The 27,378-nt window shown below is 37.9% G+C and overlaps 1 protein-coding gene across 4 annotated transcripts in view; it reads left to right on the plus strand.

The window, feature by feature from the left end:
- Window positions 1-27,378, plus strand: part of tanc2b (tetratricopeptide repeat, ankyrin repeat and coiled-coil containing 2b) — a 221,175-nt gene that overhangs the window by 128,839 nt on the left and 64,958 nt on the right. For 2 of the 4 annotated variants that reach the window (XM_033984199.2, XM_055229420.1), the window contains exon 6: window positions 16,439-16,587. In XM_033984199.2, the coding sequence (XP_033840090.1) occupies window positions 16,439-16,587 (149 nt within the window). Of the gene's footprint in view, window positions 1-4,802; window positions 4,917-14,796; window positions 14,985-16,438; window positions 16,588-27,378 lie in introns of those variants that run through there. The other 2 variants (XM_033984198.2, XM_055229422.1) reach the window with 2 other exon arrangements.

Here is a 27,378-nt window from a genome sequence, read left to right on the forward strand (position 1 = left end):
AGTCCAAAGCGTTTCTGAAATTTGTCGGTGCAGAATATTTAATCGACATTGTGGGTTTTGTTGGGGAGAAAACATACAGCACTCTGCTAGTGATCGAATATTTATGTAAATGTAACCCTAATATATTGTTCTCTTCAGTCTATTGAGGCTGTGGTTTGGCGAGTTAGAGTTAGATTTAATATGATGTATTTTCTTGCTGTCTTCTTTGCTTAAATAGACCAACATAGCAGGACAGTGTACAGCTCGTCTTTATTCGAAAACTTAACTTATCTCATCTCATCTCATGCTCTGTGCGCGTTCACTCTTGTTACATTTTTATCAGTGCGCTCCTCAAATGGGCTGTACTGCAACAATAAGTAGGAACCGATATTATTATGAAAAAAGTAAATATTGTATCCAACATAATATAATAAATAATATTCATTGTTAATAAAATAAGTACAAAGTAATAAACAAAATACTAATAATGGCCGAAATAAATGTTAATACATAAAATAATATACATCAAATAAATCAAAGGTTACATAAATTTGGATGAACACATTCTGTGCTGTACAGTAGATACAGCACAGAGGAGATTTATTGACAATGGTCTACAGTCTCTTAGCCAATCAGGACGCAGAACACAATGCACATTCATACACTGTAAAAAAAAAAAAAAAAAAGCATGCAAAATTGCACAAAAAAGAAATCCGTGAAACAGCAAGGCCTCGAAAGTTGAACCACGTTATAGCAAGGGAACACTGTAGACTCTTACGTGGTGCTTTGGTAAATTCAAGTTAATACTTTAAAATTTTGTCAAAATATTGTAGGATTCTGTTTTAAAGTTGCACTTTGTAACTTTTCTGGTGGGGGGTTAACCATCCTTGGCTCCAAAATGTTATTCCTTTGCCTGTTTGACAAAAGTATGTAGTTAATCCGATCAACATTGCATTTAATACATCTTGGTAAAAACAGTGCTATAACTTGACCTGTTGTCATTGAATGCTCGCCTCCATGGAGATTTTAATTTAATACTGTAATACTTCCAGGCAGTCAATAACTTCGTGGAGATAAGCAGGTGGGGTACCCTGTAGAAATGTTGCCCCTTCTAAGAATTCTGTACTGGTATTTTATTAAGTATAACTCATTTACACATCCTATATTACGCAAAATTGACTCTTGTGAGCTTTAAGCCATGTTATAATGCTGTTACCTCCTCAAAAACACACCTGGAGTTGTGTTTTGTTTCATTCACACATGTTTGAGTAACACTTTATTATTAGTCTCTCTATATCTCCTAAACACAAAATGCTCTGTTCCACCTTGTGATGTCAGGAAACAGTAGTTTTCAAGTTCAACAGCTACATTTTACCATCTGTTTAGGAGAGAGAGGTCTGAACTGATCCAAATGTTTGAGAGAAGAACTCAGCCTAAATATGAAACAAAGTATGTTACTGATGAGGAAACATCATTATAACATAGATCAGAAAATAGTGTAATATGGGTCCTTTAACCATAAACTAAATTAGACGACTTTTAACACAGGACAGGGCAACTTTCCATGTCTCTTGCCTTTTGCTCATTAGGGTGTATTACAAAGTTTGATACCACCAGATTCTTGCCAACAAAATACCATAGAAGCTGATGATTTGAAGCTACTTAGAGCCTGCATTGTCTTCTTAATAAGAACAAGATTTTGCACAGATTAAACATTATGCTGGAGTATGCGTCTTATCTCCTCCAGTGGACATTTATGGATAATGGGATTACACTTCTCCACTCTCCACACAATTGCACACGTTTGAAATATCTGCTGGAACTCCACATGATCCGAGCGAAGACGAACAACTGAGTGACATGAAATCCCCGGTTTCCTAACACATGTTTCAGACTCCAGACTCGTGGCTACGCAGTTCCACCAGATCGTTTCAGACGTGTGCAGCCAGTCGGAATATAGCTGTTGCATCATGCTTTACATATTCTATTTTAGGATTGGGATTACGTATTTAGAAACAATTACAGCAGATTATGGCTATTCCCGCAAGACAAAGAAACCCAGGTTCTCAGTGAATAATAGATTTTAGCACACAAGATGGTTTAAATGTGGTCAAGACTAGACATGAATACTCACATTTGTTTTTAAAGATGTATGCAACTTTTCTAATCGTAATTTTATCATTCATTCTTACCGTGAGAGTGGTTTTATCTCCACAGATCTGACCTGTAACATGGTCTAATGAGACACCTGTATATCTCAATTTGAATATGTTTAATGCCATACTGTGGAACATTCAAAGTAAAGCAACAACATCTCCATAAAGACAAGCAGGTAGCGGCCACTCCACCAGAAAGTTACATAGTTCAATTTTAAAGGCGGTAGTCCCATTTGTATTATGGTATTAGCATTCTTGTAAACAGCCCACATTGGTGCGGAGCAAAGTGTCTTGCTCAATGACACGACGGTACGCACTGGTCTGAAGTGAGATCGAACTTTGGGACTTGTTCTTGTTAAATGTTGTGAGTCACTCCCTCTCTTGGCAACTTTAACAAGTAATGTGTAATCAAAAATGTTAAGTTCCTAAAACACTAAACTAGAGTGGAGCACTTCCTGTATTACCACATGACATCACAAGGTGGAACAGAGTATTTTCAGTTTGAGAGAAGAACTCAGCCTAAATATTGATAGTTTGTGTGTTAAACATGTGTGAATGAATCAAAACACAACTCCAGGTCTGTTTTTGATGAGGAAACATTATAACATAGATCAGAAAACAGTGTAATACGGACTCTTTAAACTATATTATGAGGAATACTTTGAGATGTAAAATTATTCCAGCACTTGTAATAAAGTAAAATGAATGTATCACTAAACCACTCTGCTCTCTGGATTAAGTTATAACTGCAGAAAAGGCCTTGATTCAACTCATAATTTCAACCTTGATTATTTCGGCATAATTTCCTCTGAGAGCTAGTACTCTCAGAGTAGGAAGTCCTTCAATATAGCCGATCCCTGCTGTGCTTTTCACCTTTTAACATATTAGTATTTCTTTTCCTTGTAACATTATTTAATTCTCGTGTTGTGACCTCGAAATGTGTGTGAGAGAGAGAGAGAGAGAAATCGTGCCACAACCTGCGCCCCCAGTTTTTATCAGCTTCCTCAACTGTCTGTGACTCAAGCGAGAGGAGGGTCCCAACGCGGATCATTCCACTGTTGCATCATGGGTACAGAGGCATCGTGACCGGATTATTAAGATGGAGGAGTTGCACACAGGAGTTACAATTTGATAAGACAGTATTATGCAGTAAGGAGAAGGCAGGTGCTTGGCAGTTGCAGAATTGCCAATTATAGACAGTAGTGTGGCTTATGTGACATTTTAGGGTCATTTTTGATGAATGTGCACTGGGTTAGGACATGGGTTATCTTTATATATGTTATACTTTTTCACTAAGCTCTTTTTAAACAATAGATACTTGTAAGTAATAGGACTTCAGCTGACCAAAGTGCTTCACATAAAAGTCAACCATTAAAAAATAACCCAACAAATATTCAGTTAACAAAGGAAAAGAACAATAAAACACAATGATATCCTGTCTAACATTAAATGCTGGGGAGAAGGGTTGGTTTTCAGTCTAGTCTTGAACTGTTTTAAAGACTGGGTGGAGTACAGGGCTGCAGTAACTCCCTCAAATAGAGAGGACCCATAGAGTGCAGACATTTAAACACAAGAACTAACATTTTGAGTTGCACCTGATGTGAAATAGGGAGTTGCAGGTTCCACAGCACAGAGTGTCTCATTCTGGACACTCTGTAATGAGAGATAATGAAATGTCCTCTGCAAAGAACAAAATGCCCTGTCTTTTGATGGAAATTATTGCAGTACCTGTTGTTTTTGTTTTAGATTCTCGTATTTATTAGTTCATATTTCAGTGTTCTCTTATAAATATACAAAATTGAATCACAACAATTGTCAGAAAAATCACTATTCAGTTTTTTTTCTCCATAAAATTGTGTTGCCCCATTAAGTTATAATACAGCTTTCAAAACAAGATATTTTATTAAGCTACATATCGACATGATACAGTATTTTTTGTGTTGCCATAGGCTTTTCATTCATTCATTCATTTTCACTCATTATTGTAAGTAAACAACAGCAAGAGCCTGCATCATGTTTATCAATTCCATGTATTTGTCCTGTTTAAAAGATGTTCACATTAAAGAACTCACCAATGCCGCAGTGAAAACAACCTCACGTTTCTTTTATTCATAATCGTACTGGTAACAGGTGCATGTCTGAAGGCTGTGCTCTACTCTGTTCAAAATTATATTGAATTTGTCCCTGAAAGAGGCAAAGTAAAAAATACTATAACGTGTCTTTGAAACCTAGCAAATAAAATGTCAACTTATCAAAAACACCTTAATTTTTTTTTTTTCATTTTCAATCAACACGTCACAATAAACAAGAACTTTCCAAATCCATGGAAAGTTACTGTTCAATTTTCACAGGTCGGAGTCGATGGGGGGACAATGGGGTCAGTTGTCCTGGGCCCGATGGTTTTAGATGCCCTGAATTGCACCCTCTTCCTATTAATTTATATAAGAGGGAACCCGGGCCCCCAAATGTCTGTCGACGAGCCTGGTTACACGTTTAGTCCATTTGAGTATGTCTGCATTTTATCAGTGTGCTGCTTTGAGCTCATTCTCTTTCTTCTGTCCTGTGCCTCTCTCCCTCCCTTTGTCTGTCCCTTTCTCTCTCTCTCTCCTCCATCGTCCTTGTCTCTGTACCTGTGCATGTGGATGTGCTGTCTGCTCGCGCCGCCAGCCCCTCAGCGAAAGGCTAAGTTTGTGGAGAGCCCCCGAATCCCCCCCTCTGAGCCCGACTCCCCTCCTCACCCCTACAGCCACAGCCCAAACCTGCACTTGGTCTACTGCACAGGTAAGTCTGCTTCGGCCAAACGCAGATCACTGCTCTGTCTCTCTGTGCACACTGGTGTCAACATATGCCATAGTACGTGTAAGCTAACAGCGGTGGAGTCAAATTACACTTGTGCAAAGGTTAGGAGGAAAGTTGTTAGTAATAAAAACGCAAATGAAATGAGTCTGTGTAATCCCTCGTATGGTGGAGGAACAGCACCATGGTGAAGAATATGATTAGGAATTCCCATGTCAGGTTCATAGGGTTTGTTTGTGACTAAAGCTGAACAATAATACTGACGTTGCATTAACTGTTAACTGTGGAATATATTTTTTGCAGCCGTATTTAATATCTAGGGGTGTTTTTATATTAAAAGAAAGAAAAAAAACATAGTAGCCTATACTTGAAGTAGACTCAGTAGAACTTTAGCTTTTAGTTTCTATGAAAGAGCTCGCTCTCTCCCTGCCTCTCTCCCTCCTCTTCTCATCTCCCTCTTTCTCTGTCTCCTTAATTTCCACTTTCATTTGCTCTCTCCTCTCCCTTGTCTCTACTTCTCGCTTCTCTGTCTCTTTTCTCACCTTTCTCTCTCTGCCCTCTCTAGCCTGCTCTCTCTCGTCTCTCTCCTCTTTCGTATCTTCTTTCCCCCACTCCATACTCTCTCTACCTTTCTTCACCCTCCTCTCCACCCCCTTCTTTTTCCCCTTACTCTCTTCTATTTCCCCTTCTCCTTACTCTCTCGTTCTTCTCCCTTTTCTTCTGTCCTCCCTCCTCTCTCAATCCCTCTTTTTCCCCTTCTGCTCCTTCTCTCCTCCCTTTTCTCTCCTGCCTCCTCTCTCCATTCCTCTTTCTCTCTCCCCTCTCTCACCTCCTCTCCCCCTCCATTCTCTCACCCCTCTTCCCTTTCTTTTCCTTCCTGTCTTTTAATCCTCTCCTGCTTGTGCTTGTTTAGCCCCTTGCGCACTTCACTGTTGACTTCTCACTCGCAGTGTAATCCCGCGCACTGCAGATCTGCCTAACCCTGTGCCCTCCGCCAATATCCTTCCCTTCGGAGCGTGGGTCGTCCCAGGACAGATAGCGCTGCTCACATTTGGTATCGTCTCTCTAATCTTGCCGCACCTTTCCCGCTGGTCACTGGGAAATGGACTGTTTAGCTTCCTGACCTGTTGTTTGCTCCGCTGGGCAAAACTGTGCGGAGGAGTGCGAGGTGCTTTAAAACTCCGGGGATGTCGGCCCACGGAGAGAGTGGCATTTTGGACTTAAGCCATTAGAAAGAAAATGGCTGAAGTTTTGCAGGATGTCCCCATATGCCACCCTCTTCTGCCTGGACTGTGTACTGTGGGAGTTAGAGGTATTCAATATAATTTTTAGTTCTGCTTTTGGCTACGTTTTGGACCAAATTGTGTAGAACCTTATATCTGACAAAACTGAACCTTTCCTAAATAACTACTATAACATACATGACAATACCTTTTTGCTATAAAATTTGCTTTTTAAATCTAAAAGTGGATATAGTTTTTTTGGTTTTTGTCCACTCTGCACCTTATGCATGAAATATATTGCAGAAAGACCAGAACTTGACAGAGTTGATTTCCTTAAATGCTTTTAAATCTAAACTGAGAGGTCTCGAGGCTGACTCCACAACATGCACTTGTTTTTCATAATCTGTTTGTCTTTTCCTGATATCTTGTCTCTTTTTAATTATGTAACTGTATTTTTTATTTGCTGCTGCCGCTTGGCCAGGACTCCCTTGAAAAAGAGGTTTTTAATCTCAGTGAGACTTTCCTGGTTAAATAAAGGTTAAATAAAATAAAATAAATTAAATAATATATTAGTATTGTGATATCGAATTGATATCAGCTATTGAGCAGAAAAAGTTTGAAATTGTTGTCTTCTAAACTGTCCCAAATAAATAAATATATATGAAGTAACAGAGATTTAGCTTAGCACAAACCGACGTGGATGTGAATTGTAATGGAACTGAAAAAATTTTTGCAATCTTGTGTGGAAAAAATTGGAAAAAAAAACTTTATTAAGACATGGAAATAAATATATTTCTTTATAATATATTTAGATATTTTTGTAGAGCATAAAACCATTTTAAATTGATTATGTAATCATTCAGACAGTTCATTTTTGCCCTTTTTCCTCCACACCAAACTAGCAAGAATATAAGCCTATGTTTACTTTTTTATATATATTCGATTTCTTAGATATCTGCCCCATTACCGTTGTCATGTTTTGGTGAACTAGGCGTTACACTATCAGTGAGAATGAGCTGATAAGCATTTTTTACGCTGCCAACAATTCAGGTTTGAAGCTGTAATCTCCACCGCTGTAGAGGCTGGATGTAGTTGATTAGAAACTAGATGGTCTGCTGCAATAACAATTTCAACCTGGAACGACCCAGACAGACACAAAAGAAAAATTTTAGTAAGATATCTTGTTCCCGAGGCCTAGACAATGGAGGTAGAAGAGGTGAGGCTGAGGTGAGCGAAGAGGACGATGAGATGATGGGAATCCGAGGAGCTTAAATTGGGCAGACTGGGCGCTGATTGGACGAAGAGGAGGTACAAGCAAGAAGCAGGGATAGTAGTAATCGGAGTGAGGTGATGAAGATTGCGGAGTGAATTTACACTCGCTCCAGAGTGAATTTACGTTAGCTCCATTACTATAGATGAAGCATTGAAGATATCAGTTTTTTGGAGCAGGCTGGGTCCTTACAGCAGGTCGACAGATTGAGAACTCTTAAACTGAAGTTCACTGGTCACAGCAGGGGACTGGCTTAAACGTGTGATCACAAGCTGCAGGGCCTGGACTGGCTTTACAGAATATATCCATAGGTTTGCATAGCAGTTGGCAACTAGAAACAAAACATGTTCAAGTCCTCAAAATGTCTGCTCTTCTAGTAAGCTGAAACCCATATATAAGATTGTTTCATTTATTGCCAAAAGCCACATATGTGTTCAAAGCTGTATTGTAGAACTCGGCTAACTCCAACCACTATTATTGTTGTATTTTTCAATCTGCATCAGCAATATTGATCCGTCCAGACTGTAACTGGAAGCAATGTGATGTATTGCAATACTTTTAATCTGAGAAGTGCCATGTTGTTTATGTGTTGGCTAGTAGCTTTGACTTTTACATGTACTTTTATGAGAGTCTGCAGCAGCCCTGGTTAGACAATAAAAATATGTACTTCAAAAATCAGTGGAAAGATATTAGTCATACAGCGTGAGTTTAAAATATAACTTTGGAACGAACAGTTTTTCACAGGTCCACAGATGATCCTCTTGTCAGCAAAAGCTTGGATTTGGCTTTGACTTTGGAGGAAGAACTTTAAAAATTGAGATTGTTGTGTTAGATGGTAATTATTAAAAAGGTCAAAAAATTAATATTGAAAGCCAGTCTTATTTGTTTTTAATAAGACAAAATAAACATGAATAAAAATGTTGGATTAATCAAGACGAGGACGAGGTTATCATATCACTCAGCCCTGTTCTTGAATGCTGCTGTAATTTATGACGATTATTAAAAAATTTTCTTACAAATGTTAAACCCCTAACAGTTTTCTCTGCACATATATATAACCTCAACATATTTGTTATTAAAACTCTCCAAAATAGCTGGTGTGTTCTTTCGTAACCCCAGTACAGGTGTTCACTCTGTACTCTTGTCTCGCCTGTGTCCTTCGGCTCTAATAATACCTACACACACCCCCCCTCTCCCATCCCACCTGGTCTAGTCCTGTCCCGTTACCCCCTACCTGCTCTCTGCACATGCTTTGCCCTCTCTTCTCTCTTCCTCTCCCTTCACATGGGGCCAGATGCAGCGAGCGCCCAAACGCATTCCTACCAAATAGCGATAGTTGCCATAGTAACCGTCAGTCTGCTGCTCCTTCGGCTCAGCGATCCATTGGTGAGGACTTGATGCGTTTCGTAATATGATTTTATTCATATTCAAATGGGATCATTACATGGTGTATGGTGTTATGTGAAGTCCCACTTGTGGTATATGCAAAGGCGTGCACGGGACTGTCGCCTGTAGACTTCAAGCTGGTGAGATGCGACGCTCGAGTGGCTTCTATAAGAGGCACTATAAGTTATACATAATCTGTATTTAAGGTGGGAGCTCGGGAATGAAATGGATATGCCTACATGTGTCAAACTAATGCATCGCTGTGGAAAATCGTGTTTGGTGAATGCCTGATTGAAGTTGAAGTATTATAGTGTGTTTTCTGTATATTTTTTTCGACCTATAGTGGAACATCTTCATTGGGAGTAATTTGTAGCTTATAGCATTGATTTAATCTTCAAGCTGTCATTAGTGTTAGCAAATATCTCCGGTTATACCACTCTGGGGGAGAAGATTCAGTGGAAAACGTGATTGTTGATTCACACTAAAATGAGAAAAATTGAAAATAACTAATAAGTTTTGGAGACAGAGCTGGAGTTTCTTATACACAGACTAGGCAAACTGCGAAGGGCCCCAAGTCCTGATAGTTTGATTACTCTTGTTTGTCTGTCAATCTGCTTATAGTTACAACAAAACGGGGCCCTAGTTTGCTAAGTAGCACAGAGTGGTCGAGGGCCCCCATATCAGGTTTTGCTTAGGGCCCCCTGAAGGTTATATCCGGCTCTGTTTGGAGATATGCAAATTTAGAATAAAAAAGGATTGCGAAAAGAGTTGATCATTAATAAAAACAATCTGGGGGTGGTATTTCTGCATTTTCACACTCTCTTCTCTATGTTAGCAGCACAATGTAATCCATAAGGCTCCTCCATGTTTTTAAAGTACATGCACCTTCACCTGACATGTTCTGGTTATTTCAGTGCATGTATTGCTACAAACATGTATACTGCTACCTTCTTTTGTTTCTAGCATGACAGTATATCTAGTTTTAAGGCAACAGTAGGTCAGCTAGTTGAATGTTTGTCAACTGATCTGAAGGTTGCTGGTTGCTGGACTATTTTTATACCATTTATACTACTACATAAGCAGTCCTAGTGCCCTCTGGTGGGATTTTGTATGTATTTGATGCTAACGTAGCTTTGACTCACTACTACAGGAAGACCAAGACATCCAAAGTAGCGAAAAGCCAGAATAATGCATAATACACGACCTTTAGAAAGTAAAAGTTCGATTGCATATTTTTGACTCAAGGCAGCGACTGTGGTAGATTCGTCAGATTAGAAATACCACATCAATGGAATCCTGACAAACTATTTGACTTGTCCAACCGCACGAGTGAAAAACAACAAACAAAACCACCCAGACACGGTGCTTTGAGCTGTGGAAACAATCTGATGTTCAAAGATAGACGCTGGTAGTGAGATAAGGAGGAACCAGTGAAAGGAATGCAGATAAACACCAGTGGTTTGTGATCCCGATTGCAGTAGAGTTGACTAATCAGCGCTAATGCATTCACTGCTTACTACGGCCGGTCTGTCAGCTGGACGTGCCCGCTGCCCTCATGTCCAGACACAAGGAAAAACCTGGCAACATGCACAATCTGGCAACACAGAAACAAACTGGGATAGTGGGCTTCCATGCAATTCACCGTTTAGCACAAAACAAGTTATATACAAAGCTACACAAATATGAAAACAGAGTACAGACCTAGCTAATGATCCTGTCTCACATTGCTAAAATACAATAATAAGATAACATTTTTGGTAAAACGTGTACTATGTAACTTTATGTGTAGCTTAGAATACGCTTGTCTCTATGGATATATTGCTGTTTTGCCTGGAATGTTCCACGGTATGTCATCTATTTATTTAATTACAGGTGTTTTTGTTGTTCCAAAACACCTTGAAAGACATTCTTACTCTTAACGGGCTTGCCTCTACAGAGATCTGACCTGTAACTTAATTAGACGTTAGGCGTGTCTTTATATCTGTCTTTTAAATTCCTCTCTGTTCTTTACATTCGTCAATCTACACTTTCTTTGAGGGATAATGAATCTGCTAAAATAATAATTTGGTAGAGCCGTTCCCACAGATGAATATTGCCGTTGTGTCCTTGGGCAAGACACTTCACCCACATTGCTGCGTACACTGGTGTATGAATGTGTGTGAATGCTTGAGTGGTTCCTTGATGTAAAGTGGTTTGAGTATCTTGAAAGTGGAATAGCGCTATATAAAAATGTGACTACTTAACATTTACCATTTAATTAGCTCTTTTATTGAGAAAAGTCAATCCAAAATGATGTCAAAATGATGTCAAATTTAAAATATTAAGTTTTTTTTTTTTTTTTTTTTAATTACTGACTAAGAGCCCCATATGACTTGAGCCTAAGGAGGTAAAAGTGTAAAGTGTAATTCGATCCATTCATCGCCTCTGTTCACCTCTGATTCTTCAGGGAGCCTCCAATGACTTTGACGACCACAGGGGAATAAATAAAACTGCATTATAGAGCAGCTGTGGGTTTGCGCCTCTCATCAGCGTGTGCAGTGCTTTAGAAACACACGACACAATTTCACAACAAAATGCAAAACCACATTTACATACTGTACATGTTTATATTCCTCTAATTGTTTTGATGAACTTTTTAGAGACATAGGTGACAGAGGATTGTGCTCTCACCTGTGTCTAAGAATGTGTAGGCTTGTGGTTGTTTTTGTGAAATGTCTTGCTCATGAACGCAACAACAGTATGCATTGGCTGAAGCTGGAATCCAACTGCCAGCTGTTGTCGAAATCAGTCTTTTAAGCCTTTGAACCAAGTGTATGAACGCATGACTGAAGTAGTAGTAAGTAGTAATCTTTTTGAGACGACGTCAGCGATAATCTGACTGAAAAAGACAGTGATTTGTGTTTAGTTTATATTTCTTTGGAGTTTTTTAATCCCTTAAGACTTCTCATGATTATTGATTAAAGGTCCTATATTACACAAAATTGATTCTTGTGAGTTTTAAGCCATGTTTTATTGTTGCTTTTAAATTTCAGTAGAGTTGGGTAATTCCAGGGCTAAAATTATCTAGTGATGGACTTTAGAGATACAATGGAGCACTTCCTGTATTACCAGATGACATGACAAGGTGAAATAGAGTATTTTCCAATTGAGGTCATGCAGGGTTTGTGTGTTAAACATGTGCGAATGAAGCAAAACAAAACTACAGGTATTTTTTTGACGAGGAAACGACATGATAACATAGATCAGACAGCAGCATATAACTTCCAAATCATTGCTTTTGCACAAGTTCTCTCTTCTTTAGCTGCTGTGTTTAAACGTCCTGATCCCCCCGCCCGTCTGCCCTGATGGGGAGGGATTAAGATTACCTGTCCGTCTCAGGGTCTTATACAGAGTGAGTGAGAGGCCACAGGCTTCGGGCAGCTGCTCCGGAGGCGGCTCTGTCTGCAGGCCGTCAGTCAAGTCTGAAAAGTGCTGCTCCTGCCGGTCTGGTCCAACCTGCCCCGCCAGAAAGCCACGAGGAAGGAAATAGAAAATCTGCGTAGTGTTCTCTGTGTGCTAAAACAATAGTGGCACAAAAGTACATTAAACTGTTTTATAATTTTGTGTTTGTGTGAGTATTCATATCAGTTTTTTTTAGGTAAGTGTAGCTACATTTTCATTTCAGTGCATTGACAAAGTGTGAGTTTGTGATACCAGTATTTAAGTCATTTACACACTGGCTGCGGTTCCATCCACACTCAAAATATGATTATTAAAATAAAATGTAAGCATCAAAATCATCTAGTTTCTTTCTGATCATTGTCCCTCTGATGACTCCAGTGGTGGAAGAAGTACTCAATTTTGTTACTTAAGTAAAAGTACAGATACAGGAGCGCAAAAAAAAAAGTAAAAGTATCAATCACAATCACGTATTAAAAATGTGCTTAAAGAGTTTTCAAATCTAATGAAGCTTCAAATGTATCGATTTTGATAAAGATTTGTGCTGCATTTTGTTCAGCAGAAATAACTGAATCGATATTTTGATCCTAGCTGTTTTTATTTATATATTTTTGTTTGCTCAAAGTATGAACTTGCTAAAAATAAACCCCTCAGCCTTTTCAGTAGGTCTCAGAAATAATGAAAAATACTTGTAATGGAGCAGAACATACACATATCTGCTCTCAAATGTAGTGAACTAAAAGTAAAAAGTATCCCCTTAAAATATACTTAAGTAAAGTGCAGATACATAAAATATTTACTTAAGTGTGTTACTTGACTACTTTTACTTCGTTACGTTCCACCTCTGGATTACTCACATCAAATTGTACAGTTTGCATGTTCTTTTAGTCATTTTTAAGGTCTAGAAATCAGATTTTGGTGAGCGTGTAACTGCAACCAAAAACTTGAATTTAAAATATGAATCTTAATTTTAGTGTTTTTTGATGAATTTATTTTTATTTTTTTACTTTTTATGGCATATCTATATATTATCTTCTGCTTGGATAATTGTAAGAAAAGAGTAAAAAGAGTGAATAGACAAAACAAATATAACTTTAGTGCAATATTTGATCACCAACGATAATTTAGCATTGAAATAAGTGAATCAAATTGTACTTAAAAAAAAAAACGTTTTAACAAAATAACCTAATAAGAAGCGATATATTGTCACAGGGACATGGAATTAGGTCAAAATAATATAAGTTCATGAATCTAAATGGGTCAAAACTACTCAAATTTAAAGTGATATTCAGATTTCTTTCGCAGCTTGTTAAATGTGTTCCACTGTTTACTTTTTGCGGCTAACGCTTGAGCACTACTGAGGCGTTTATACAGTAAAGTGCAGCTGTTTGCATTCTTTATCACTGCTTGTTTGAGTAATTAGTGAGAGCTGTGCGATAGGAAACGGACCTAGTCTTTAGCTCCGAGGCAGGATGGCCAGGTGCTGCCGACAAACATGATACCTCCGATGAGCGTTTGTTATGCGGATGAAGGTAACCAATAGCAACCAATCCGCACGTCGAGGATTTCGGACTTATACTGTACAACATATCCTTTGGGGTTGTTAGATTAAATGCAATTGAATCAAAAATTACAAAAATAGAAAAAAAAAAAAACATTATGTAACCTATATATAAATGTAGTGTAGTAATAATAATAGTTTGGGCATACCAGCCTATTCTGAAATGCATGGAATTCTTGTACAAGTTCAACAGTTCATATTTCAGTCTTCCCTCAAGAGTTATTGTTCCTGGATATGTTTAAAATGTACGCTGCGTCCTGAATTCTCATTTTTTAAAACATAAATCACAAACCTTATCTAACTTTAAAGCGCATAGGACAGATAAGACTAGTCATTTCAATAAAACATAAGTGAGATATTTATAGAATGTCTATAAGAGCTTTTTGCATAGTTTTTATTTAGCACTTTTTCACCTTCAAGGCACTCAAAACGCTTTATATGAAGGAACCACTCACCCATTCACACAAACATACACCAGAGTACGCAGACACTGGGGGTGAGATGGGTTTAGTGTCTTGCCCAAAGACACAACAACAGCAACATGGATGAAAAGTTGTCTACTGATGGTATAGATAGATTGTTTGTTTGAACTTACTTTACAAAAACTTACTGTAATTTTCAACTTTTTGTTGACTGGTGTAAAACTATTATAAATATTTAGCACAGATACAACCCCACCAAACAAACTAATAATAGAAAAAACCCTCATAAACCTGCCACATGCACTGTAAATTTGATATGTTTTCCCACAATCATACAACCCTGATACACATCTCCAACCCTTGTTAAACAGGCGTGTGTTTGATTATCTCATCTCCACTCTGGCTAAGCTAAGTAGTGTGTTTATGTTGTCTTTGTGTTAGCAGGATAGAGCTGTAGATGCACGCCCACTTCGCCTTGTAAAGTCACACAGAGCAGTCGACAGGTGAAGGGCGTATCTGGTTACGTCACTTGAGCTGAGTGCTGTGTGCGCCAGGGATGACAAAGAAAGAAAGCAAGGAAGGAAACGAATAAGGAGCTAAGGAAGGAGCGAGGAAGGAGGCATGAGGACACCGTTTGATCACTGGAGAGCGGTTGGGAATCATTTGATGGGACTGAAGTTGGATCGTGTGTTTGAGGACAGGAGGATGTTGTGTTGGTAATGCGGAGTAGTGGAGACTTAAAGGGGAACTCAGGTAGGCTAAGCATGAATGGGTTTACTCACTGAAATGCCATTCACCGTGTTCAGTGTGGTTGTCAAACTGGTGCCAATAATCGTACATGGGCTGATACTCCTATGTACTTTAGACCTGTTTTTTGGACCTTATTCTTGTCTGGTTTTGTCCTGGTTGCCTGTTGGTTTAGTTTAGTTTTCAGTTAGTTAAACCTTTAATCAGGAATTCAAACCTGAAAAAGTCCTGGTTTATGGAGTTAAATTTGACCATATTTTTAACGTGTTTCATTATGTTTTACTATGATGTCATTGCTTCATGGGACGTGTACAAACATGTTTTTGGATGTTGCGTTTCTTAATGGTCTGGTTTGGAGATCTGAGATTAAAAAGTGGAACTTGGATCTAGTCTGCACTTGTTATATAAATTCATTTGTGTTTCGTTTTTTTATTCCTCGAAAATATCAGTACCGCAGTCAACGAATATTTACTTTTTGTGATGATTACTTTTTATTCATTGTGTTTAGTCAGCAGAAACACTATTTTAGTTGACAAAATGAACACTGCAGGTGTAGTCCAGTTTCAGTCTCTGTACTACTCATATTTGTGCTTTTACTTAACCTTGATAGTACACGTTTGGAGTCAAAATATTTTCAAAGGTGCTTTCTTTGTTGTGATAAGGGAGAATGAGAATCACTGCTGTACTTCACAGATTATCCTTATCTGGCATAGTAGGTCATGTGTTTTAATTTTGTTTTTTAAGTCAGAACTGCATAGCTGGTAAAATAATTCATGCAATTTATTACACTTTTTTCTGATCTCTGTTATAATGTTTCCTCATCAAAAACAGACATGGAGTTGTGTTTTGCTTCATGTTTAACGCACAAATCCCTGCAAATTCACGCTGAGTTTAAACAGAAAACACACTGTTCCACCTTGTGATGTCATGTGGTAATACAGGAAGTTCTCCACTGTGTTTATAAACTTCATGCACCTCCTGCCAAGCTCTACTGAACAAAAAGGTAAAGGTAGCTGTTAACTTGAAAACTACCACTACATGACATCACAAGGTGGAACAGAGCATTTTGAGGTTTGGAGATGTAAGCAAGATAAATAAAAAAGCATTACTCATACAAAACACAACTCCAGGTATGTTTTTGATGAGAAAACACCATTATAACATGGCTTAAAGCTCAGAAGAGTCCATTTTGTATATTATAGCACCTTTAAATTTAGACAGTTTGAACAATTAATTATTCCAGCTAAACATTTACATAAATATAACTAGAAAAATAGAAATTTTGAGTTGTTAAGGTTGCAGTGATGCGCGTACGTCCTCGTCCATTGCTTTGACACAGGCGTTCTAAATCATGGTTGACATTTCAGGAACTTTTTCTGTACCCATCTTACTGCGGCTAACAAATCTCCCAACCCCTCTTTCTCTCTCTTTCTCTCTCCTCCTCTTTTTGCCTTTTTCAGGGGAGTCAAACCAAGAGCTGGGCCCCCCTCCGTCGGTGGATGAGGCAGCCAACACATTGATGACGCGCTTGGGTTTCCTACTGGGAGACAAAGTGAGCGAGGGGCCAGCCGGTACCCACTACAGCATGGAGGATCCCGAGGCAAGACAGGTAAAAACAAACAAGGAAATGAGTCAATTGAAATGATCTATAGCTGTTTATAGCAGCAGGGAGGTGACCTTATTGTGATAGCTCTCAGTAATTTTTAGATTTTTTATGTTGATTGGCCCAGCACTGTCGTTTGACTCCTGTGGTATTAAGCTAAATCTACTTTTTTGAGCTTTCTACCATGTTATAACGTTTGTGTGAATGAAACAAAGCACAACTCCAGGTATGTTTTTGAGGAGGTAATAACATTATAACATGGCTAAGAGCTCGTATGAGTCAGTTTTGTGTCATACCTTAAAGTACATTTGTAGTAGCATTGCACAGTAGTGGAAAAACAGAAAGTATATGTTCTGCTCAGTGACTGTTCAGTTCAAAATTGGAAATCATGACTAAAATATGGCTTTATTAGATTTTAGTATTGCAATTCTGATGATTTTTACATTATCTTTGTGCAGCCCAAGCTTGTGTAGTCCATAGTCCTAGTTAGGTCAGGCATTACTTCTGGCCTTCTTAGTCTTGGTTTAAAACTGTTTTGTTTATGTTGCAGTTCTTTTGTATCTCCTTTTAACCTGGTTTAGTGCTTGTTTAGTTCTTGTTTGATCTGGTTCTGCTCAGATTTAACTGATTTGGTCATTTAGACATTATAGGGTTGTCAAAATATTTATACCCAGTCGATACTTGAGTTTGGAAAGTAGATCCTCATTTGCACATGTATCAATGCTGAAAAATATCTCATAAATAGAACTAAATTGGACCTTTCCTGAATAGTTGTATCATCTGATCATAATCCACATCAGAACTAGTATATGACCACAAGGTAATGTTAAAGAAACAACTATTGTTTTGTGTTTAAAATTACATTTACTTTTTTTAAAATATAATTCATGAATATAAAAATTGAGTTTAAAATTGTATTATTGTGATAACATGATCTGGTTAAGTCAGAGGTGCCCAAACTTTTTTTTTTATTGAGGGCCACATCTCAAAACATTCGACGCGGAGGACAGACTGATGACCAATGCAGCGCGGTGCTTTATACACAGCTTTGACAGAGCCGCTGTTTATTAATAAGGCTTAAAACACATTCATTTCACGTCTGTATCACAATGCAATATGATTAAGGTTATAGTGGTAGAAATAGTTTAATTTGCTGTTAAAAGTACAGCTTATGATCAGTTGGGCCGGTTCAGCAGGAGGCCTGAGGACCAATAAAAACTGGGGGTGGGCTGGGGGTGGTGGAGGGCTGCATTTGGCCCCCGGGTCATAGTTTGGACAACCCTGGGTTAAGTCTATGGTTTAGTTTTCTTAAGTGTTAATTCAGTTATTCTTTGAAGCTAGTTTTGTCACAATACAAAAATTTCAAACTCTATTTTGATACTGAAGAATAGACTCAACACTCAATACAGATTCCAACACCACGATAATAATAATAATAAAAAATAAAAAAAACACTATTTAGACAATAGAATGTGATTTTCAACATAAAATTGTTGTAGTTTCTTTATATTCCCATGTGGCCTTATATCTGTGTAATCCCTCAGTCGTCCAGTAGATTCCATAGTGGTCCATGAGCATACATTAGTCTATGTGTCTTATACTTGTTCTGATCCAGCTCAATATCATTCTAAAGCTATTCAGGAAAGGTTCATTTCTGTCCTGCTCCAATGAGTAGTTTCAATACTATTTTTAGAATTGATTAGTGTTTGATTTTCGATACTTCTGACCTCCATTACTGAAACGTATTTTTGCTGTGTACGTTTGCGTCTTCCGGTTTCACTCAGACTTAAACTCATTATTTATTCATTAAATATTTTTGTATGGCTCTTGGTGCTCACGCGACTTTATTGCTACTTTTTGAAAGAAGACAAATGAAACGCTGTCAACTGAGTCACAATGTTTTGTCTATGATCCACTTTGATCCCACACATGTCTCCGTATGAAGTCATTTATTTGGAGACATTTTGGAGATTTTCTTGGCTTTGGTATAAATTACAAACCAGTTATTGTCTCTAAAACAAGTTATTTTCAGATCTTTAATGATTTAGTTCTGTCTGTTTTTACATTAATATTGTTGTCTTTTCTCATTTGTGGCATTGAGATGTTGAAAAGCCTCTCCTGACATTCTCCCCTCATTATCTTGTTTACATTTGGCTTTGACAGAGACATGGCCCGATCAAAAGGCCTCTGGGTAAATTGCTTTTGGATTTCGATTTTATCATTACATCTATAAAGCTGTCTCTTTGTCTAATTAGATTTTATAAGACAACTCTCTAAATTATTTATTACCCATGGCTCCCAACCAATGTAGATTTCTATTCAATAACAAGTCTATAATAGTTCCGTAGATAAAGCTACACTATGTAACTTTACTTGTGGTTTTTGCCATCTGCTTCTATTGAGCTTTGAGCTATCTTGCATTTTTTTATTGCTTAAATATGCCTGAGACTAATTTTGAAGTTCGATATATCGCTGAAGTAAATATAGAAAAAAAAAAATATAATATTGAAACTAATTTATGCCACTGATAAAATAACCTAAGAGCAGATTAAAACCACAAAAAAAAAATCTAAATGCACAATATTGTTAAAAGGCCATGATCTGCAATAAATAAACAGCAGCCTTTCCACAGATCTGACTTCTAACTTGGTAGCACCATCTGCTTTTCTACATGAAGATGGATCAATGTACTGTAACGTGGAACATTCCAGGCAAAATAACAGTATCTCCATGGAGACAAAAAAATAAAATTGGAAGCTCTCTAAATTATTCAGTATTTTTTCCCCCCTTTCTAAATTGTCCACCTTTTTCCTCTTATTTTTTTAGTTTGCTTTTTCTGTTTTATCACTTAACTACCTACCCATGTGCACGCTCACACACACACCCACACACACACCCACACACACACACACACACACACACACACACACACACCCCCACCCACACCCACACACACACACACACACCCACACACACACACACACACACACACACACACACACACACACTCCCATATAAGATGGGAAGAACAGATGCCATTCTTATGTCTCATCACCCCCTTCAAACCTGGATGTATACACTCCCTATTCCCTCAAGTCAAAATGTCTGTTTTATTGTTTGTATTGTCTTTAATATCACACTTAAAAAAACATCCTGCACCTGAGCAAATATTCAAAAGTGAACTGTTCCCATTGTTGAGCGAATTAAAACGTAACTGTTATTATTACTATGACTTAATGACATGTTTCCCTCCTCACCATAGCTTCTGTGCAGTATTGTTTCAGCTTCATATTATTTTGCTCTTTCGCCATTGCTCTTCTGTTTGAGAACTTGGCACAAACCGGCTCTTGGCACAGTGGGTCTTTTCTTTTAGGCTTGGCAGCAGATACACCCTGGTCTTTCTCCCTTAACCTGATCTGACAGGTATGACTTTTGTGAAAATGCTCTCTCATTTAGAAGTTATTAAGGCATAAACTACTTGCATATACTTGTGCACTTGTACTTGTGTTGTTTAGAATTACATCATTCATTTGTCAAAGCTGTACATGTGACTTTTCTGGTTGAGTTCCTGACACCTGTTTATCTCCATGGAGATGCCATTGCTTTACCTGCAATGCTCCACGGTATAAAATTAAACCTAGCTTGCGTGTATTCAGTTACACATGTCTTATTGTTACTAAAACATGTAGTTACTTGGTTGTCAGTTGTGAGTACTAACAGTTGCTGGCTGATGCTAGTCCCTCCATATAAAATGCTTTGTATTTGTATCCAGCTGTAGACCTGTTGTGCTTGTGTCTGCTATATAGTTATAATCTCTGACACCCCTGGATCATAATGTTATAATTTACACATTTTAAATGGCAATATTCATCTAAACAACTTAATAACAATATGGCGGCTTGAAAATAAGCGATTAAAGATTGCACAAATCACTGCAAAAACAATTTAGAGAGGGTAACTAAGAAAGGGAAACAACTATGACATGGTTAAAAGCTTTGAAAAGTCGATTTAGCAGAATAGGTCTGCTTTAAGTAGAAAGTCAAATCATCATTTCAAAACGCAGACAGTTATACAACGAAATATTAATGCTTTCAAGTTGTTTTCTGTGCCACCATTTTAAACTATTGCATCATTCATTCCCTTTCTTAAACTCTCATAAAACTCTCTTGTACTAGCTAATAAATGGCGTCTGGAGGCTTTTAGTGTCAATCTTTGAGGGGAACGTTTCAAACAGAATCCAGTATTTGGGGCAGAGCTTTACAATAATAAATTGTAGTTTGCGTTGCAGTGCAGCGGGGAGCTAGCATGACTCACAACGTCTCTAAAAAGAAGAGCTTGAATAAACCTCTTTCAATTTGATACACCCCCACTGTTACAGAGCTAGCAACATCAACATCACGCACAGCCAGTCCATCAGGCTAATCGCTTCTCCACACCGCACTCGAGTGAACGCCAATACAAACGCTATAGCAACAAATACAGCTACTTTACTTGCGTGTCATTTACAGTACGCAGTTGAACAGCAGTGGCTGAAACGGAAGAGCATCTGATGTAAAATGTATAAAAACAGAGATATTTAGTCTGATTATAGTTTTAAATGTGCACTAAGGGTCTACCATCTGCTCGTCTCCAGGGAGATGTTTTAACTACGCTTTATATTTGTTTAATTTCATATTTTTTTTGCTTTCCTTAATAAGTGACCTACATTTGAAATAGGTTGAAGGGCCCATATTAGGCTATAATGTTGTTTCCTTATCAAAAACAGACCTGGAGTTGTGTTTTGTTTGATTCACACATGTTTAACAGACATAAAGCCCTGCATATTTAGACTCTTAAACAGAAAACACTCTGTTCTACCTTGTGATGTCATGTGGTAATACAGGAAGTGCTCCACTGTGTTTGTAAACAGAGGCATAAGGTAGAATTGCTAAAAATGTGATTATACCAGTCCCAAAACAATAAAACCAGTATGAAATCAAATGCGGAATCATTAAACAACAAAATAGCAATAAATAGATAAAATAAATAAAAATACACAAGACTTAAAACACAGTGAGGGCAGTTGTTTTGGTGTCAGATGTCCTCACCTCTACAGACATAGCTCAGTTGAATAACCCTTTTGGGCAGTAGATCCCACCAGAACTGCTGCTGGGTTTCAGATGACCTCACAACATTCTATAGGTCAATAGTATGTTTGTACAGCTCCGGGCAGATACCATTTCTGTTGTTGAAATACTTGTTTTTTTGTTCTATAGCCAGTTTTGCGGGCTAGCACATTTAAAAACAACTTCAACTGGCCAAAGTGCTTCACATAAAAGTCAACAAAAACATATACACAAAGATATCCTGGCTTGTATTAAATGCCAGGGAGAAGAGGTGGGTTTTCAGTCTAGTCTTAAACTGTTAAAGACTGAGAGGATCTGACAGGCAGAGGGCGCTGTTCCATAGTCTGGGCGCTGCCACAGGGGTCTAGTCACTTATATAAATGATCTGGTTCAATATTAGATTTTCTTTTTGCGTATTTCTTATGAGAATGTTATGTCATTAATAGGAAAGAATAGCATTTGCTGGGTTTCAGAAAACATCACAACATTCTATAGGCCAATAATATTCTGAAAACCACCAGTTGGGGGAGTTACCAAATACCTAAATTTTATGTTTAAAAAGCAAAAAAACTTCCAAGCTTTAGCAACTGTTTTAATGTTTCCCGTGTTTCAGTCCTCAAATGCAGTAATAATTCATGATAAAAAAAACCCTAACCCAAGTGTCAGGATTTTGGATAACCTTTGTAGAGATCGTGGCTTATCCACCCTGGGACATTTCACATGCCTAATTTGTGTCACTGTCTGTCTTTCTGCGCAGCAGAGGGAACAAGGTGACCTCAGCTCTCACAGATTGCAGCTAATTGCTTCGTACTCGCGCTCCTGCTCTCCTCAGACACACCGCTTGCGAGTTTCGACCAATCACAGATCCGCGTTTAAGGTCACAACGTCACATGACACGGCTCGTTAGGTGAGCGCGACAGACAGCGATGGAGAGTCAGCAGGACTGTGAGAAACTGAAGGTCGTGATGCGATTGTAATGTCAAAATGGTCTCGTTGGGTATAATATTAATGGTTGACTTCAGACCTACATGTTCCAGTCAGTGCCTAAAAATATGGAAATGACTTTATGAATGCCAGTTATGCTTTTTGTGTTGTGTGTGTGACCATGTTAATGCACACCAAAGATCTGACCGTGATCTGAGTTCTGGAGTTTTCAGATAATTTAAATTACATGTAAACATTTAGATTTGTTTTATTTATCTTTATTTATATAGGTGGAGCCAAGGAGAACACTCAGACTGTGTTTTCCATGGGTGCTCAGTTCAAAATACAATACAAACCAAAAACAACAACTAAAAAACACAAGTCCATATAAAACATTGAAAACAGGTGCAGTCCAGGTGCAAATCTGATTTCTTTCTGATTGTCACCACCTGTGCAGGTTTACAAAGGAAAGTGTGCCAAAAAAGGGCTAACTAATGTGGCAAAAACAAAAAAATTGAAAGAATTATTTTTTATATTTAATGTATACAAGGTGTTTTTTTGTTTTGTTTTTTTTCACACGGCAATAATCTGATCTAATTATAGATTGTTTTGAGTTAACCAAAGTGGATGATGTGGATCGTGTGTTGGCTCGTGTTTCCTGGTCTAGGCCTGTCACGATTGATACTATATCGACTTATCCTACTTCCTACTTTTTCTTTGTACTAGTAGGAAATATTTTGTAAATTTTCTGCATTACTATGTGATTTGAACTGTCAGAGATGAAATGATGAACTTCTACGATGCATTGTAGCACATAAACTAACTACCTAAGTGTTTTATTCTGTTATTTATTTATTGCATTTTTGAACGAATTTGTACATTTAGGATAGTTTTGGAGTTATATTTCTCCTTTATGGTTTGTTTTCATTATTATCATTTACTTCAGCAACATATCGCCCTTCAAAATTTGTTATCGTGCCACGTCTACCCCAGTCATCACACCAGAAAGTTCTTCGGCTTCACGTCTCTGTAAATGAGGCTCCACAGGTCAAACAGGTCCTCTAGACTAACCCCCAGCAGCTCCAGGACGATGGCTCTGTAACTGATTGTTCGATCTGATTTTCACTGGCCCATGTGCCCATTGTAGTAGTAATATCAAGAATTTTACAGTTATTAAGTGTCTAACTTAGATTACATCCTAGAAATGGCTGGTTGAGTGGTCCATTCTTTCAGACTTACAGACCATGCCAATGTGATAACTATAATGCTGTACTGTTTCTTTGACATGCGCCTGTGCACCTGCCAGAGCCTCATCACATCCTCCTGTGTCCTCTCTCCTCATTATAAACATGGATTGACAAAGCAAATTTATAGCAATTTGTACAGAAATGAATTCAAAGTGCTTTACAGAATAAGAAAGACATTAAAATCACAATACAAACAAATCAAAATAGAAATAATCATCATGAAATTATCATTAAAAGAGAAGAGTGCAGAATAAAAATCTTTCAGTCATATGCACAGCTAAACAGAACCGTTTGGAGCCTGGATTGAAACTTTGTTGGTGTAGTCCTGCTTTAGTCCTGCTTTAGTCCTGCTTTAGTCCTGCTTTAGTCCTGCTTTAGTCCTGCTTTAGTCCTGCTTTAGTCCTGCTTTAGACCTGTTTTAGTCCTGTTTTAGTCCTGTTTTAGTCCTGTTTTAGTCCTGCTTTAGTCCTGCTTTAGTCCTGCTTTAGTCCTGCTTTAGTCCTGCTTTAGTCCTGTTTTAGTCCTGTTTTAGTCCTGCTTTAGTCCTGCTTTAGTCCTGTTTTAGTCCTGTTTTAGTCCTGTTTTAGTTCTGCTTTAGTCCTGCTTTAGTCCTGCTTTAGTCCTGCTTTAGTCCTGCTTTAGTCCTGCTTTAGTCCTGCTTTAGTCCTGCTTTAGTCCTGCTTTAGTCCTGACTCTGGACACTAACAGGAGGCCGGTCCCTGAGGTCCTCAAAGTGCAAAATGGCTCATATTTAAATGATTGTTTTAATTGACAACCAAACAGAAAAAGGCACTAAATCACTCTCCTTTACCTCTGATCAGATTGATAAAGCCAGTCAGAGCTGAGGCTGATGCATTCAGGTCATGTTCTGGTTCACAGAGCTAAGCGCACGGCAAAGCCCGTAAGTTTTACTTTTTCCATCTATTTGTGAATGAGACACAGTATTTACCTTTTAAAGAGCAGCATCAAACCTGTAGATAGAGCGTTTAGTTATTTAAATGAAGCTGCTGTTGCCCCAGGTGAGAAAGAAATAAAAGTAGATGCAAAAGATGTCAAAGATCAACTAAATTGAAAATAAGAGGTCTCACTCTGCCTGTGTTATAGTGAACTGTAAAGCTCCTTAAAAGCACAGACCTCTCACTCTGACTACCTTTTGCAGCCAGTATTTATTTAATAGCATTTTATTCATTCAACTTATAGGCTGCAAACTAATTCTGTTTTAACTTAAAGAAAAGGTCAATTCTTAATGTTACTTGATAAAATAATAAACAAGTAGTATCGAGTATGTATTGTATGTCCAGGTAAAAGTTATTTATTTAGCCAATATTGTTGACTTATATTAAGACCAATATATTATGAAGGCTTAAAGGTCCCATATTACACAAAATGGACTCTTGTGAACTTTAAGCCATGTTATAATGTTTTCTCATCAAAAACAGACCTGGAGTTGTGTTATGTTTCATTCACACATGTTTGAGTAATCTTATATTTTTAATCTGTCCCCAAAGCTCAAAATGCTCTGTTCCACCTTGTGATGTTATATAGTGGTAGTTTTCAAGTTAACAGCTCCTTTTACCTTTGATTTAGTAGAGATGGGAAATTAGTGTGGAGCCCTGGAATACCCTGATAGAGCTAGATATTAAAACAAAATTTGACCAGAATGTCAGCTATTATTATTTATCAATAATTAAGTCAGTGGTGTTATCATATTTAACTTCCCCTTGTTCATACCTCACCCAATACAAAAGTACTGACGTTAGCCAAAGGATGGTGCACTTACTGTGTTTTACTTCATCGCCCCCCTCTTGTTCGTGCATTTGCTTTGGGAGAGTTCACAGTGGTGGATTATTTGAGACATAGTGTTTATATTTGCTCCCTGTGGTCCCTTGGCTTCTAACCCAAACTGACACTGAAGTGCTGCACTGTTGGATGCCAAAACAATGCCACCACAAGTAGAATATATGTGTTCAAAATGCCCAATTGGATTTTAGGCGGGTGGCAGTTTTTCACAATTACAGCTTTCGAAATTAGCCTTGAGTGTAAGCTAAATGGCATATTGTGGCTATTGAAAAGCATAATTGCCTGGTTCTCAATGTAAATAGCCCCTCCTGTTGTTTTCAGTCAGCAGTTTTTCTATTATATTCAATGCAATGTCCTCGTATAACCCTCTGTTACACAATGAGTCAGTAGTCAAAATGCTGTTTTATATCTATCTATCGCTCTATCGGTCTATCTATCTATTGCTCTATCTATCGCTGTATCTATCTATCGGTCTATCTATCACTCTATCTAGCCATCTACCCATCCATTCATCTATCCATCTACCCAACTATCCATCTATCTACCTACGTATCTACCTATCTGTCCATCTATCATCTATCCATCTATCCATCTACCTATCTAAACATTTACCTATCTACCCATCTACAACTCTACCCATCTACAGATCTATCCATCTATCCATTTACCTATCTATCCATCTATCATCTATCAATCTACCTATCTATCCAGCTATCCATCTATCAATCTACCTATCTATCCATCTATCCATCTATCAATCTACCTATCTATCCAGCTATCCATCTATCCATCTATCAATCTACCTATCTATCCATCTATCCATCTATCAATCTACCTATCTATCCAGCTATCCATCTATCCATCTACCCATCTACAACTCTACCATCTACCCATCTACAACTCTACCATCTATCTGTCTATCCATCTACCCATCTACCTATCTATCATCTATCCATATATCCATCCATCCATCCGTCTACCCATCTACCTATCTATCCATATATCTGTCTATCCATCTACCCATCTAACCATCTACAACTCTACCCATCTACCTATCTATCAATCTATCCATCCTTCCATCTATCCATCTATCCATCCATCTACCCATCTACAACTCTACCATCCTTGCATCTACCCATCTATCCATCCTCCATCTACCCATCTACCTATCTATCCATCTACCCATCCATCTACCTATCTGTCCATCTATCCATCTACCCATCTACTCTTCTATCCATCTATCCATCTACCCACAAAGCTCTATATACTGCATACTTTTCTTTCTTCCATTTTTCGGAGTTTGTTGTTTTGGAAAAAATGTTCCAAAATTATTCTGAAAAGCACTCAAGGAGGGCTGACAATATGTGGGCAAATCTGCAGGAGGCTAAAAACAAAAATATTGAAGTTGACATAATAGTCTGTTGATTAAATTTAAAAGTTCAAAAGCATCAGCTAGAAATGACACAAATTAGGTTGGGAATTTAAGCAGGAAGACTATTTCCTGCATTATTCCTACTTCCTGTCCCTGTGTGTCTCTTGTCAATCAATCACAGCCTTCTACCTTGGACTTCCAACTAATTACCTCTGAAGATGTTTATATGAATGCGCTCTCTCCCCACTCCTTCATCCCATGTGCTGTAATTACTAACTGTATTTACTAAGCAGCTGTATAAATATGATGTTCTTGCTTTATAGATGATGCTTTTAATGACCTCACCGTT

Source organism: Periophthalmus magnuspinnatus, chromosome 19, assembly GCF_009829125.3.
Source record: "Periophthalmus magnuspinnatus isolate fPerMag1 chromosome 19, fPerMag1.2.pri, whole genome shotgun sequence".
Lineage (NCBI taxonomy): Eukaryota > Metazoa > Chordata > Actinopteri > Gobiiformes > Gobiidae > Periophthalmus > Periophthalmus magnuspinnatus.